Consider the following 17,140-nt stretch of genomic DNA (forward strand, 5'->3'; position numbering starts at 1 on the left):
CATGCACTTTCAGTCTGAAGTGGGATGCAAAAGCAATGACTCAGACTATCACTCCACCATATAGAGGAATTGGATGTCCTAATTCTGAAAAAGGGTCTGAACAATCGGTGTTTTCTTAATCGAACATATTGGAGTAAGTAAAAGATGTTTAAGTTGCTATATACATTTCCATGTGTACAATTTTCTTCATATGTTTTTTGAATTAGATATCGCACACATTTCCGTCCTCTATATAAGGTTGCATACAAGGTGGTGACTCAACTAGAGTGGAGGTGTTGCCCTGGATATAAGGGTGAAGATTGCAAGAATGGCTGGTCACAACAGACTGCAAATTTTCCACTGCCATCTTCTGCCCCAAGACAAAGGAATCTTAGTAAGATTATGATTTGTACCTGATTATTATTTTAAATGATTACAAAAGAAGATAATACTAAATTAGGGACAATTTTGCAAAACTGTAGATTAATTATTGGTAAGTTGTTCCTTATAAATCCTTCCTTGTTGCTTATCTAGATCACCAATGTATCATAATCATCATTATACACTGAGATAGAGAGTTTTCACTGCGATCTGGAATTGGCATCTGCTTTGTCTGTTTGAGTCATTCCTTGGTTGCTGGAGTGGAATTTACATAAATAATTAAGTGCTTAAAAATGAATAAACTACCTTGTATATGGTACTGTAAGTTAAGTCTAGTCAGTGACTTGCTTAGTTTATTTATTGGTTTTGTTTGATGTGGTAACTCGCCAAGGAACACATGTCCATCATTTGAACTAAAATCCTCTCAGAATACCAAAGCTAATATAAAATTCAGAACAATTAGTGTTTGCACAGAGGAAGTTTTACCCAGTTGAAAGAATTTAACTCATTTCTGACAATCTGCCAATATTTAACTGAAAGCTCCAATTTCAACCACTCCTTTAGTTCTTCAGCGCTGGAGATAAATGACTGCATGTGCTCTTTTTTCTGGCTGCATGTTTTCTGCTTCATGATAAAAGTGATTAATGTTCAGTGTAAGGAACAATTTTGGGCAAAACTTGACATTGAATTTGAACATTTTGTAGACAGGTTAAACTTTCCCATATAAAGTCATAGAGTCATAGAGATGTACAGCACGGAATCAGACCCTTTGGTCCAACCCGTTCATGCCGACCAGATATCCCAACCCAATCTAGTCCCACCTGCCAGCACTTGGCCCATATCCTTCTAAGCCCTTCTTATTCATATACCCATCCAAATGCCTTTTAAATTGTACCATCCTCCACCACATCCTCTGGCAGCTCATTGCATACACGTACCACCCTCTGTGTGACAAAGTTGCCCCTTAGGTCTCATTTATATCTTTCCCCTCTCACCCTAAACCTATGCTGTCTAGTTCTGGACTCTCCTACCCCAGGGAAAAGACTTTGTTTATTTATCCTATCCATGCCCCTCATAATTTTGTAAACCTCTATAAGGTCACCCCTCAGCCTCCGATGCTCCAGGGAAAACAGCCCCAGCCTGTTCAGCCTGTCCCTATAGCCCAAATCCTCCAACCCCGGCAACATCCTTGTAAATCTTTTCTGAACCCTTTCAAGTTTCACAACATCTTTCCGATAGGAAGGAGACTAGAATTGCACACAATATTCCAATAGTGGTCTAACCAATGTCTTGTACAGCCACAACATGATCTCCAAACTCCTGTACTCAATACTCTGACCAATAAAGGAAAGCATACCAAACACCACTTTCACTATTCTATCTACCTGCGACTCCACTTTCAAGGAGCTATGAACCTGCACTCCAAAGTCTCTGTTCAGCAACACTCCCTAGGACCTTACCATTACGTGTATAAGTCCTGCTAAGATTTGCTTTCCAAAAATGCAGCACATCGCATTTATCTGGATTAAACTCCGTCTGCCACTTCTCAGCCCATTGGCCCATCTGGTCAAGATCCTGTTGTAATCTGAGGTAATATTCTTCGCCGTCCTCTACATCTCCAATTTTGGTGTCATCTGCAAACTTACTAACTATACCTCTTATACTCACATCCAAATCGTTTATATAAATGACAAAAAAATAGTGGATCAAGCACCGATCCTTGTGGCATTCCACTGGTCACAGGCCTCCAGTCTGAAAAAACAACCCTCCACCACCACTATCTCTTCTACCTTTGAACCAGTTCTGTATCCAGATGGCTAGTTCTCCCTTATTCTGTGAGATCTAACCTTGCTAACCAGTCTCCCATGGGGAACCTTGTTGAACGGCTTGCTGAAGTCCATATAGATCACATCTACCGCTCTGCCCTCATCAATCCTGTTTGTTATAATCTACAAGACAGTTTTCTTCCTCCCAATTGCTTAATGAAGAGTTATCATATAGTCAGGGTTGTTTCTTCTTGAAATCTCTGCTCGAAGGCAGTTTCTTACCGATAGTGCGATGACCCCTTAACATAGCTGGGGTAAGGAAGCAGGTTTCAAATCCACCCCAGTCATGCTGTTGACAATAATTTTATGCACGCTGGCTGTTGTCGTCGAGAAAATGTAGAGAATCATCAGGAGACACGGAGAGTTCTTCAGGAGTAGGTCTTTTATTTGCAAACAAAAGCCGTGACACTCAGAAAGCAAATTCGTGAATGCCCCCAACCTCAAGATCCGTGGCTCTTTGTACCTGTTTTATCATGTTTTTGTTAGCTTATCAGCATGTCCAACTGTGTTAATCAGAATTACCTCACTCCAACTATACAATAAACCAATGATGTTAGTTCCCATTATCTCTATAGTTCTGCCACTATGTGTTTTCCTACATTCTACTTAATATTATTCTAATGTCACGATTAGACATTTTACTGTCACCTCTGCAACAATGGTCTTCCATCCCAGACCCTACTTAATATTATTTTAATGTCATGATTAGATATTTTACTGTCAAGGGTCTCAAGCAGACTGACTCTACTAACTACTGATTAGATATTTATTGTCTAGGGTCTCAAGCAGGCTGATTGTACTAACTATTAATTAAATATTTAATGTCTTGTCCTAAATATTTATTGTCACAACCTGTCCCAACCTGCCATGATGATATTTAGCAGGTGAGGCTAACTTTACTAACTGTCGTTGGCTCAGCCTGCCATAGTGACCTTTCAGCCCCAACCTTACCCTGCTAATTGGTGTAGGAGCATTCCACTATTCTTATCCCATCCTGCCACAGTGACCTTTTGACTAGTGTAACATTCCACAGACCCCTTGCAACAGATCGCCAATGGTCTTCATGTTTTAACCCTACCCATGCTTTCATGCTCTATATTTTCCATACTGTCTAGCCTCTGAGAGTTGCCTCAGAATATGATTAGAGTGGAAGGACACACTATCAGATCAGGCAAAAACATCATGGGGGTCTGCAGAAAAAATTCCTTGGTTTTAGAGTGGGATTGGGGGATGATAGGAGGTTGAGGAGATAGGTTGCGCCTGGAAGTTAGGTTGAGACCAAGTTTGATTTTAAGACCAGCTTTGTTTATCATTCTGTGATGATAGCTTTGGGTTTTGCAGAGGAAATTGTCCACTGTGCTGACTGTCTTGGGTACAAGGCGTCTGATAAGGTACCACAGATTAGGCTACTTAATAAGAAAGAGACTATGGTCTTGGAACTAGTGTATTAGCATGGATAGAGGATTGACAGAGAAGACAGAGTGTTTGGGGAAAGGTAGCATGTCAGGATGGCAACCTGTAACTAGTGGAGTACCACAAGGATCAGTGCTGGGGCCTTAGTTATTTACAATATATATTAATTGCTTGAATGAGGAAAGTGAATGTACTGAAGCCAAGTTTGTGAATGACAATAACAAAAGGTGGAGAAAGTGAGGTCTGCAGATGCTGGAGATCAGAGCCGGAGATGTGTTGCTGGAAAAGCGCAGCAGGTCAGGCAGCATCCAGGGAACAGGAGAATCGACGTTTCGGGCATAAGCCCTTCTTCAGGAATGAGGAAAGTTTGTCCAGCAGGCTAAGATAAAAGGTAGGGAGGAGGGACTTGGGGGAGGGGCGTCGGAAATGTGATAGGTGGAAAGAGGTCAAGGTGAGGGTGATAGGTCAGACTGGGGTGGGGGCGGAGAGGTCGGGAAGAAGATCTCAGGTTAGGAAGGCGGTGCTGAATTTGATGGATTTGACTGAGACAGGGTGGGGGGAGGGGAAATGAGGAAACTGGTGAAATCCGAGTTCATCCCTTGTGGTTTGAGGGTTCCTAGCCGGAAGATGAGGCGTTCTTCCTCCAACCGTCGTTTTGTTGTGGTCTGACGATGGAGGAGTCCAAAGACCTGCATATCCTTGGTGGAGTGGGAGGGGGAATTGAAATGTTGAGCTACAGGGTGGTTGGGTTGGTTGGTCCGGGTGTCCCAGAGGTGTTCTCTGAAACGCTCCGCAAGTAGCCGGCCTGTCTCCCCAATATAGAGGAGGCCACATCGGGTGCAGAGGATGCAATAGATGATGTGTGTGGAGGTGCAGGTGAATCTGTGGCGGATATGGAAGTTTCCTTTGGGGCCTTGGAGGGAGATGAGGGGGGAGGTGTGGGCGCAAGTCTTGCACCTCCTGCGGTTGCAGGGGAAGGTGCCGGGAGTGGAGGTTGGGTTGGTGGGGGGTGTGGATCTGACGAGGGAGTCACGGAGGGAGTGGTCTTTACGGAATGCTGATAGGGGAGGGGAGGGAAATATATCCTTGGTGGTGGGGCCCGTTTGGAGGTAGCGGAAATGACGGCGGATGATGCGCTGTACATGGAGATTGGTGGGGTGGTAGGTGAGGACCAGTGGGGTTCTGTCCTGGTGGCGGTTGGAGGGGCGGGGTTCAAGGGCGGAGGAGCGGGAAGTGGAAGAGATGCGGTGGAGGGCATCGTCGACCACGTCGGGGGGGAAATTGCGGTCCTTGAAGAAGGAGGCCATCTGGGTTGTGCGTTTTTGGAACTGGTCCTCCTGGGAGCAGATGCGGCGGAGTCGAAGGAATTGGGAGAATGGGATGGCGTTTTTACAGGGGGCAGGATGGGAGGAGGTGTAGTCCAGGTAGCTGTGGGAGTCGGTCGGTTTGTAGTAGATGTCCGTGTTGATTCGGTCGCCTGAGATAGAAATAGAAAGGTCGAGGAAGGGGAGGGAGGAATCTGAGACTGTCCAGGTGAATTTGAGGTCGGGGTGGAAGGTGTTGGTGAAGTGGATGAACTGTTCAACTTCCTCGTGGGAGCACGAGGCGGCGCCGATACAGTCATCGATGTAGCGGAGGAAAAGGTGGGGGGTAGGGCCAGTGTAGTTGCGGAAGATGGATTGTTCCACATATCCTACGAAGAGGCAGGCATAGCTGGGGCCCATGCGGGTGCCCAGGGCTACTCCTTTCATTTGGAGGAAGTGGGAGGATTGGAAAGAGATGTTGTTCAGGGTGAGGACCAATAACAAAAGGTGGGAAGGCAAGTGCTGAGGGTGTTACAAAGAGTCTGCAGAGAGATATAGATGGATTGAGCAAGTGAGCAAAAGCTTGGCAAATGGAATATAATGTAGGGTGGCGTGAGGTTATGCACTTTGGCAAGAAGAATAGATTACCAGAAGAATATTATTTAAATGGAGGAAGACTGCAGAAAGCAATAGAACAGAGAAATTTAGGAGTCCTCAACCATGAAGCACAAAAAGCTGGCTTCCAAGTTCAGCAGGTAATAGAGAAGGCTAACGGAATGTTGGCCTTTATTTCAAAGGGAGTGGATTATAAACGTTAGGGAGATTTTGCTAAAGTTATACAAGATACTAGTCAGACCATAGCTGGAATACTTTGAAGAGTTTTGGGCCTCTTATCTAAGAAAAAATATACTGGAATTGGGAGCAGTCCAAGGAAGATACTTGAGGCTGATACCAGGCCTGGAGGGACTGTCTTATGAGGGGAGGTTGAGTAGGTTGGGCATGTACTCCTTGGAGATTAGAAGAATGAAAGGGTGACCATATTGAAACATGCAGGACTGTTGCGGGACCTGACGGCTAGGTTTGGAAAGGTTGTTTCCCCTTATGGGGCAGTCTAAGATCGGAGACCATAACTTCAGAATGAGGCATTGCATGTTCAACAGAGGTGAGGGGAAATTTTCTTTCTCAAAGGGTAGTGAATCTGGATTTCTTTACCACTAAGGGCTGTTGAGACAGGGACATTAAGTATATTCAGGGCTGAGGTAGACAGATTTTTCATCAGTAAGGAAATCAAGAGTAATACAGATAATGCAGGAAAATAGAGTTGATGATTATCAGATCAGCCACGATCTCCTTGAAAAGAGAGCAGACATGATGAGCTGAATAGCCTGCTTCTGTTCCTACATCCTGTGGTCTTAACATGATTAATGTTGAAGCACTAACATCAAACTAGTATTGGTACAGGCATGATGACCTAATCTTTCATATTCAAAATTTCTGTACTGTAGAAATCATTATTGGATTTTACCTATTGATATTGACTATATTATCCCATGTGTTTCAACAACATTGATAATTGTTTCCTTTCTTGATTTCACACACTAGATTATTGGTTCTCAAACATTTTTTGATTAAGGATCCCTTTCTAAATGTATTAGTCACAGATTTTTGATTTAAGTTATAGTGCAATAGATATCTTGCAGATTTATGTTTTGGAACATGAAAGCCACCAGTGTTCTATTAAACGAACTGTGTGAAATTCTACTGGGGATATCTGATTCATGTACGTTGATATAATTGGTGATGTGAAAACTTTATACCCCTCTCTTGCTGAAACCTGCAATAAAATGCCCAGATAATACATAATGACACCCCATATCTTCCTGGAGTTTGAAGCAGCTTGAAAGTGCCTGTAGGGTACACTAACACTGTTTCATTTGTAACCTGTCACTTCTCACTTACTCACTGCACAATTCTGAGTATTTCAGACTTCTCTTTACCCATTGCGGTTCGCCATCCTTTCTGAATTAGAATATTGCAGACACACTGCATACACTGAGACTTTTCTGCCATTGGGTCATCACTATTAATTGTGATGGTCAACAAAATGTAACAGGCGTTTACCTATGTCATCACAGCAATTGGATGCATTTATATTATTTCACCGACCCCCGGAAAGTCTTTACAAACAATGGAGGTCTGCGGACTCCAGCCTGATAACTAAAGAAGTAAATAAACTCACATTCTCAAAGGGAACAACAAAATCAAACCCTGCTAAGGCATAATGCTTCACAGAGTTGCTTTTAACACATTGGAATATCTTCAAATAAATCCAACACCAATTTCAGACATCAAATGTAAAGAGAAGGGAGACTTCTTCAATTCAGACGACAGCTATTTATCATGTCTGAGCATAAACTTGCTTGAAATTATAAGCTCTGCATAATGCACAGTTACTGCTACTTGAATGAAGTATCATTTTCCTTATATGTACCAAATATTACAGGGTAGCAGTGATGATTGTGGTTTCACAGCAGGATGCAGTACTCATGGCTGAAAGAGGGGTCATGCCTAGATTAAAGAGGTATCTTGGAAAATGGATATCTTGGCCCAATAGACAACTTTAGAGTATTCTATAACTGTGGTAAATGATCTTTCCTCAGCTCTTTCCTGGTGACCTCTTCCTCTCTGTCAGAGAATTTATCAACTGCACACAATGAATAGGTTACAATAGGAAAAATGTCATCACCAGGAAAGGAGTGGGCAGGAAACTGGTGTTGAGGCTGAAGTGAAAACAGGTTTGTTTTAGCCGAGCAGTCTCAAAGGGCTGAATTGCCCGTTCCTGCTCCTGGTTCGTGTGTTCTTCTATTCAAGGAATATCTGAGGCTCCTCAGCTTGCTGAAAATGTATAGATTAAATCTAAACCAAATTACCCAAACAAAAGTCAATCACATTGTCCTATCTTAAATTAATAAACACATAACTAGGGATAAAGTGGCGTTAGGCCTGTGGACAAGTAGAAAATTATAAACACAGATAACAACATTGCTATTAGCAACACAAGACCAAATCAGTATTAATGATTTGTTAAGTATTGCACATGTCTTATTTGGACATCACCATTCTGCTGCATAATTATAGAAACAAGGAGCAGGAGAAGACTACTCGGCCCTTCTAGCCTGCTGCACCATTCCTAATGATCATGGCTGGTCCCCTATCTTAATGCTATATTCCTACTTCCTCCCCATAATACTTGATGTCCTTAAAATCCAAACTTTATCTCTTTCTTGAATATATTCAGTGACCTGGCCTCCACAGTCTTCTGTTGTCAAGAATTCCTCAGGTTCAGTACTGTTTGAGTAAAGAATATTTTTCCCCATCTCAATCGTAAATGGCCTATGCTGTATCCTGAGACTGTGACCCCGGTTCTCGACTTGTCTAGACTTTTCCCTGCATCTAATTTGTCCAGCCTTGTCAGAATGTTAGACATTTCAGTCAGATTCCCTCTCATTCCTTTGAAACTCTAGTGAATTGTCACCAATACATAGAAACAAACAAATAGGCAATTTGGTCCTTCCAAGCCTGCTGCGGTATTCATTATGTTTGTGGCTGATCATTCAACTCAATAGCCTCTTCCTGTTTTTCCCACTTATTCTTTTAATACACTGTGGGTAAAATTGGTTTGTTGCATCTTTGCCAGAAAGATGCACTAACATTATGTTTGAGCATACTCTTCACCATCCAAATAATTCATGAAATTGAGGGATATGAAAAGTGAGGTCGAACTGGATTAACAATGAAAAATCTTTTAGTACAGTAAGTTGTTAGGACCTGACTGCATTTACCTGGAAGAGTGGTGGAGGCAGTCAGAATCAGGGCTTTCAAAAGGATAAGGATTTGAACAGAAAATAATTGGAGAGCTGTGGGAAAGGAGATGGGAGTTGAGGGGAGTGGGCTAGTCGAGTCGCTGTTACAGAGATCCAGTACTGTCGATAGACCAAATGTCCTGTAATCATTCTATATAGAGATATAACATGTAATGCTATTTTTTACAGGTCACTTGTGAAACCCCATTTTTTGGAACAGCTTGTGAAAAGGACATTGTACAATGTAGATTTCTTGTAGATATATTTTAATACATTAGTCCAATTTAATTAAATTTCTCTTAACAATATTCTTTCAACCTTCTTAACATTTCTGAACTACCAAGGCTAGATTGCAGAAAAAGGAATCATTGTAATCACTTGAATATTGGCAGTATTGATCAAGGGTATACATGGGAATTGTAGATAATCAAATGTTTAAGATTCACTCTAGAAAATGGAGAAGTGAGAAGAAATTGAATCGTGATTAAATGTAAAATTGCAGCATTGACATTTAATTGTATTTGATGATTGTATTTGGAAGTTGAAACACTTTCATAGTGTCCTTATTGTGGACAAGATTTTTTGGATGGCTATTTGGTATTGGTCGTAAGAGAGGTCACATTATAATTCTGCTACAATTGTAATTAGCAGACTAAAAATGAGATTTATTATGTATTATATATGATTTTATATATTTAAAAATCAAATTTGAAAATATTTTCTTTGACTATTTTTGAGTCTGTACAGATAAGAGTACAGTAGATAGCATAATGTTAACTAATGTTGCTTTTTTAAGTCCCCAAATCTACAGATAGCCAAGTTCATAAACTGCCATCGACTGATGCCCAAGGCCAAAAAATTCAACAGTTGGAATATGAGGTACAGCGCCTTAACCAGGTTCTGGAAAAAATGCAGACCTCAGTAATAGGGTTGAGTGACAATCTGAGGCATAGTGTCCAGGAAGATACCAGTAAAATGGTTGCAACATTATTGAGCAACCTGAGACTGCCGAGCAGTGCTGTTGGCTTTGAAACTTCCCACATTCCGGTCGTCCACGAGAATGGAGACACACTGTATCAATCAGCAATGGGTGAGGTGATGTCTGAACTCACAGAGGTGAAGGATACATTGAAGGCCAAGGGTGATATGCTCGATGAGCTCCACGGAATGGTTACTGGACATAATGGACAGTTGAAGAAGCTCATGGAAGCTGTCCAAGCACCTGTTTCTACTTATTCTCCATTTTCCAATGGAGACTTTTATCAGTCTTACATTGATAGTAAAATTGAAACTCTCAAGAAAGAATTAATGATAGGTATTGATGAGAAATTTGCAGATCTGAAAAATTCCTGTGAGTATAAGTTAATGTCACTAAAAGAGCAATGTGAAGAAAATGAATCAAACTATGAACATGTAGAAGAATTGCTCCATGATAAAGAAGCTGGACTGAGAGAGGAGATCAGTAACCTACGAAATCATCTTCTACAATCACCTGGGTACTTCAACTGCTGTTCTCACATAGCCACTTTAAGACAGCAACTCAACAACATGGATCGAAAGGTGTACAGAATTGCTGATGCTAACAGGCTTTTGAATGCCAGATTGGATAATGAATTAGAACATTTCACTACTCTTAATCTGGAAGATATTTTTAGTGAGAGGTTAGAGGAAATTGAATCTAGAATAAATGTTACAGAGAAAAATGCTGAAGAGCATTGCTTTTATATCGAATATACTCTTAGAGAACTCATTGAAAATGAAGTTGATGGTGTCAAAGAACTTGTAAAAGAGAGAGTACAAGTCTTAGAAACAAAACATAACAATGATTTTGCATTATTTAGCAACATAACTTTAACTGGTGCAAGAGACAGTGAACAGGAATCAATACAGCGAAGTGATCTGAATTTCAGTACTGATCGCATCAATAATGTGATGGATTATGTTGAGGTTAGGTTGCATAATTTAGAATATTTATGCCGTACTGATTGTGCCTCTGTAACAAAAGAGATGAAAGACATCAAAGTGGATTTAGAAACATGCAAACATGACAACAAACAATTATTGCGAAAAACTGAACAAAACTTAATTGTCCTTAATGCTCTGAATGATACAGTTCGCGAAGGTCTCAAGATGATGGAAGAAAATGAAGACTTAGAGATGATACAAGGAGAAATCATCTCATTAAAAGTCAATGTAAATGCTATTGGAGAATCTGTTCAAGCACAGTGGGAAGGTCTGACAAGGAATAATGAAACACTCTTAACAGTTGAGTCCACCTTAACAAAGAAACAGGAAGAACTCCTGGATATGATTTACAAACTCCATGAAACAGATAAAAGTCTAAAATCCCAACTCCAGAAAAACAATAGCAGTCAGTTAAATGAAATGAAGAAACAACTGGACCAATTAACAAGGCAGGTTACTCATGACATTGATAAATGTAAAGATCATGCTCAGGGGATCCAGAAAGAAGTCCACTATGTTGACAGCAGAGTGGCCCACATTGAAAATGTTTGCAGTAAACTAGACAATATTTCCACCAGTCTACAGAGAATTAAAGATGGTCTGAACAAACATGTCAGCAGTCTCTGGAACTGTGCCCATCAGATGAATGAAACTGTGAAATCACATTCCAATGAAATTGATTTGTTGAAAAGTGCTGTTCACCGATTTTCAAACCAAGGTCCAAAAATTGTTCAGAAGACAGACGTTTTGCTTCCTGTTCAGCCTGTTCCAGGTAAGATTCATTTACTTGACTATTTACTATTTCTCATCACATTGCTTGAATTTCCCAGTATTTTGTCCTTTGTGAAGAATATATGAGGTATTGAGTTGCATTAGATGTTCTTCCATATACTCACCTACCATATATACAGTTGAAATATTGATCATTAATATGGTTTGATATTAATAAACTATGAGAAACACTGTACTATGGGTAATATGCTTTAAACCTTTATGCTATAATTGATGTGTGACCATCTATCATTATACCTACCAGGAACCACAAAATGTGCAAGTACCAGTTTCTAACCTTAGTATTGATTAAAAAAAACTACATTGTGTTAATGTCCAACCCAAATTAGGAAAGATAAAATCTTTGATTATAGTGCATTTACACAGTCAAGCAGAAATATTCATTGTCCCACTGAGATCGAGCCCTGACAGTAGCTTCAATCTACATTTATTTATAGAAGTACTCACCACTGCTTTCCCAGCATCTATATTTTACAGTGATGTTCAAGGAAGAAATGTATCTTAGTCAACTCTTAATTTTTTTAATGAAAACTTTTAAATATACGAGTCATGTCCAAGACTGACAGTAGTGGCCAAGTTAGTTACTTCTGAAAAAGAATGTAAACACTTGAACTTTTTTTCCTCGGCAATGTTTTGGGGTAGCTTCCTGTATCAAAAATGTGAAGTACAATTATAATTCTGCTGCTCATTGGGAACCAGCTAGTTAAAATCAGCTATAAATTTTAGCAGCCAAAGTGTTGCACCGACTCTGTCACTTATGATTGTAGGCATTTTCTAATCAACCTGTTCAGAGATGTTATTAAACACGTCTGGAGCAAATGGGACTTGAACCTGGGCCGCCTCGTGGCTCAGATGGAGTGCTACCATTACACCGCACAATCCCTTTAGTTTATGATTATAACCTGCTGGTGTGAAGAGGCAACAGGAACAACTTCAGAAGGTTAGCAGGGGTCCCCTTTTAAATTTGCAGATTTGTTCTGATTAAGGCCCGCCAACTATTTTAACTCTGGGTTTAAGTAGGGAAGGGATTGTGAATCTCTGGAAAATCTACTTCCAGGAAGAAAACTCAAAGTTAGAAGAGGCCCAAACCTTTTACGATTTTAATTTTCGTTGTGGAGCCATGGAGTGCCTTATTCAAGTTCCACAATGAAGTTTAGGCCTTTGCTCCAAGTTCCTCTCTCTTCCTGAGTGCTCAAAATTGTTCCTTTGGCACTGGAGGCACCAATTCATCCGCCATTGTCCACCTAATGTTAACACCATGTCAATTTTAAGAGTGTTATTATGATTTCAAAAGTAAATTCTGGCTAAAACAGTCAACATGGTTAACACTGGGAAAGTTAATATGCCTGATCTGAGGCTTTGGAATAATTGGGTTTTTTGGGCAAGTTTGAAAAGCTGTTTGACTCCATGGAGCAGATGAAAACACAAAAAAAAATTTAGGTGATGAAATCTGCAGGAGTACTGATTTTTGACATAAATATGGCAATAAATGCTGACAAGCCAACGCCACACACATCTCCCGAGTGAATAAAAAATGTATTAAGAGTCTGCAAAGAGATGAAGACAATATAAGTGACCAAAAGTTTGAAAAACTAAATTGCTGTTTGGAAACCTATCAGTGTAAGGGTGGATTGACCCGAACATGAAGTGCACAGACTTATGTTCCTTGACCAACTGTCTAAACCATCTCATGGAATTGTAACATGGTACGGCACAGAAGGAGGACATTTGGCCTATCAAGTCTGTGCTGATTCTTTTAAGATAATCAAACAATTCTTCACTCTTTCCCTACATTCTTTTCTTAACCAATATTTATTGTATTAACTTTTACAGCAATTGAATTTGTAATCGCAATCAGGCGAGTTTTCCAATTTGAAGCCCACGTTGCTAAAAATATTTTCCTTGAAGTTTGGGTGAAGATTTGTAGCTCGGGTGCTCGTTGTTGTGGTTCTGTTCGCCGAGCTGGAAATTTTTGTTGCAAACATTTCGTCCCCTGTCTAGGTGACATCCTCAGTGCTTGGGAGCCTCCTGTGAAGTGCTTCTGTGGTGTTTCCTCCGGCATTTATAGTGGCCTGTCCCTGCCGCTTCCAGTTGTCAGTTTCAGCTGTCCGCTGTAGTGGCCGGTATATTGGTCCAGGTCGGTGTGTTTGTTGATGGAGTTTGTGGATGAGTGCCATGCTTCTAGGAATTCCCTGGCTGTTCTTTGTTTGGCTTGCCCTATAATGGTAGTATTGTCCCAGTCGAATTCATGTTGCTTGTCGTCTGAGTGTGTGGCTACTAAGGATAGCTGGTCGTGGCGTTTCGTGGCTAGTTGATGTCAACGTAATCATCTTATGACAACAATTGCATGAAAAGTCAGGACAGCAAACCCGTGAAGAAATCAATTTGGAGGTTGATAGCAGGTGCTGTTGTAAAACCTGGCACTAAAGTCAATGGGAACTTTGGGAGTGGTGAGGTACAGAATTCATGCGATTATAATGCATGGAGTTCATTACTTACATCATCCAAACATCTGTTGGAATGAATAAATCGTGACCATTTTGTAGCCTGCTGCAGTACAAAGCTTGCTTCCCAACCAGATGGTTGTTGGATAATGTCTCAATGGTGCTCGGATAATGTGGAACAAGTTTTTTTTCCAGATCTTTTTAGGTTACAAGTGAACACCCCATGATGTAAGACCTACATTTAGCCAGTAATATAATGATCTAATTCTACATGAGTACACTTAGCTCAAACTTTGACACTTCGAATAATTTTGACTTGTCCCTGAAATGGAGAAGAAAACAAAATAAAAAGTAGAAAGCGTGAAGTACCAAAATGCATTTTATAAACTTTATTAGCAAATGCATAAGAATTCTGTTCATAGTCCCTTAAACAATCTTGTTATGTGTGCAGTGCTGTGGCTAGTATTCAATTCCAATATTGACACCAGTATTTTATATATGTCTGTATCTTACTTATGATACCATTAACCCAGGGCATGTTACTCTCAAACATCTGATACTAATTACCTCAGAATCTCTTGTTATACTTCTTACAAGTTCCTTAAGATTAGCTTTCTTTTAACAAGATCTGAGCCACAGCTGTCTGAATAATGCATACTGCCGAGAAAGGCAATGTTTAGTGCTAACTCGACAGTGCACAAAACGTTGCTGTACAACATACACATGTTATAACAAGCCAAACCTAATTTGCAACAGCTGCTTAAGATAGTAATAATGGGTTTCAATGTTTGAGTCTTTGCTTCAGTATTTGCATCACAAGGTAAAGAAGGTTCAGCTTAAAATTGTCCCAATACAGCTTTTATATTGTCATATAAAACAGAAAGTGTTCAAATGATGAAATATAGGAAACACAAAAGTGCAAAGAGAACAAAAACATTCATACACAATATAATAAACAATAAGAAAAGAGAAGTCTGAGGCTGGTACAGTTGAGAAGAGGAGCAAGTCAAATAGTGAAGGCAGGCAAGAGCAAGACAAAGAACAAGATAAGACTGATAAATTAAACAACCTTTATTTCAATGCAAGAGGCTGACAGGTAATGCAGACGAACTCAGGACATGGTTGTGAACATGGGACTGGGATATCATACGTTTAATAGAAATTGGCTCAGTGAAGGGCAGGACTGGCAGCTTAGTGTTCCAGGATATAGCTGCTATCGGAAAGATAGCAAGGGTGGCAAGAGGAGGGTGAGGTGGGGCGAGGGGGGAGGTGGAGTTGCATTTTTGGTTGGGGATGGCATTTTGGCTGTACTCAAGCAGAATATTCCTGAGTCTATGTACTGTGAAGTTATTTGGGTGGAACTGAGAAATAAGAAAGGGATGATCACCTTATTGGGACTGTACTATAGACCCCTAATAACCAGCGAGAAATTGAGAAGCAAATTTGTGAGGAGATCTCAGATATCTGCAAGATACAGTTGTAATGGTGGTGGATTTTTAACTTTCCAAACATAGACTGGGATTACCATAGTGTTAAGGGTCTGGATGGAGAGAAATTTAAGTGTGTACACAAAAGTTTTCTGATTTGGATACCTACTAGAGAAAGAGCAAAACCTGACCTTCTCTTGCGAAATAAGACAGGGCAGGTGACTGAGGAGTCAATAGGGGAGCAATTTGGGGCCAGTGATCATAATTCTGTTAGTTTTAAAATAGCTATGGAAAAAGATAGCCCTGATCTAAAAATTAAAGTTCTAACTTGGAGTAAGGCCACTTTAGGCAACAACTTTCAACAGTTGATTAGGAGAGGCTATTCGCAGGTAAAAGGGTGTTTGGAAAGTGGGAGGCCTTCTAAAGTGAGATAGCAAGAGTCCAGTGGCAGTATGTTAGTATGAGGGCAAGGTTAGTATTAACATCATAGATATCATTGGATCCCTACACCGTGGAAGCAGGCCATTTGGCCCATCAAGTCCACACCATTTGCAAAGAGCATCACACCCAGACTCACCCCCCTACTATGTCCCTGAAACCCTGCATTTGCCATGGCTAATGCACCTAACCTACACATACTTGGACCTTTGGGAAATTTAGCACGGCCAATCCACCTAATCTGCACAAGTTTGGAGTGTAGGAGGAAACTGGACACCCAGAGGAAACCTACGCAGACACAGGAGAATGAGCAAATTCCACCCAAGGCTGGAATCAAACCCAAGTGGCTGGTGCTGTGAGGCAGCAGTGCTAACCACTGAGACACCATGCAACATGTGAGGTTTATGGATACTGGATGACGAGAGAAATTGAGGTTCTGTCCAAAAAAAAAGGAGGAATGTGGTAGGTACAGACAGCTGGGATTGAGTGAATCCCTAGAAGAGTATAGGATTATATTCAAGAGGGATATTAGGAGGGGAAAAAGGGGACATGAGATAGCTTTGGTAAATAGGGTTAAGGAGAATCCACAGAAATTCTATAAATACATTAAGAGCAAAAGAGTAACTAGGGATAGAGTAAGTCCCCTTAAAGATCAACAGGACCATCATATGGGGAACTGGAGGAGATGAGTAGATATAAATTAATGTTTTGTGTTAGTGTATCCTTTAGAAAAGGATATGGAAGCTAGAGAACTTGAAGCAATAAGATATCTTGAAAAGTGTCCATATTTCAGAGGAATAGGGGCTGGACGTTTTAAAACGCATAAAGGTGGATAAATCCCCAGAACCAAATCAGGTGTACCCTATAGTTTGTGGGAAGTGAGGGAAGAGATTGCTGGGCCCCTTAAGGAATATTTGTATCATTAATTTCCACAGATGAGGTGCCGGAACGCTGGAGCTTTACTAACTTTGGTATTATTTAAGGAAGGTGGTAAGGAAAAGCCTGGTGAGCCTGATGTCAGTGGTGGATAAGTTGTTGGAAGGAATTCTGAGGGACAGGATTTACATGTATTTGGAAAGGCAAGGGATAGTCAACATGGTTTTGTGCATGGGAAATCATGTCTCACTAACTTGATTGAGTTTTTTGAATAACTAACAAAGAAGACTGATGAAAGCAGTGAGATGGTCATTCTCTTCAGCAAGGCGTTTGACAAGGTTCCGCATAGTCGACTGATTAGCAAAGCTAGATCACGTGGAATTCAGGGAGACTAGCCATTTGGATTCAAATTGGCTCTAAAGTAGAAGACAA

The 17,140-nt window shown here is 40.6% G+C and overlaps 1 protein-coding gene across 1 annotated transcript in view; it reads left to right on the forward strand.

The window, feature by feature from the left end:
• The window catches only part of LOC122549042 (EMILIN-2-like), an 87,257-nt gene that overhangs the window by 10,672 nt on the left and 59,445 nt on the right, over positions 1-17,140 (forward strand). The window contains exons 3-4 of the mRNA XM_043688216.2: positions 207-373; positions 9,563-11,503. Of these exons, the coding sequence (XP_043544151.2) occupies positions 207-373; positions 9,563-11,503 (2,108 nt within the window). The remainder of the gene's footprint in view (positions 1-206; positions 374-9,562; positions 11,504-17,140) is intronic.

This window comes from Chiloscyllium plagiosum, unplaced genomic scaffold (genome assembly GCF_037043375.1).
Source record: "Chiloscyllium plagiosum isolate Xiang-an unplaced genomic scaffold, Cpla_swu_hap1 HiC_scaffold_4, whole genome shotgun sequence".
NCBI lineage: Eukaryota > Metazoa > Chordata > Chondrichthyes > Orectolobiformes > Hemiscylliidae > Chiloscyllium > Chiloscyllium plagiosum.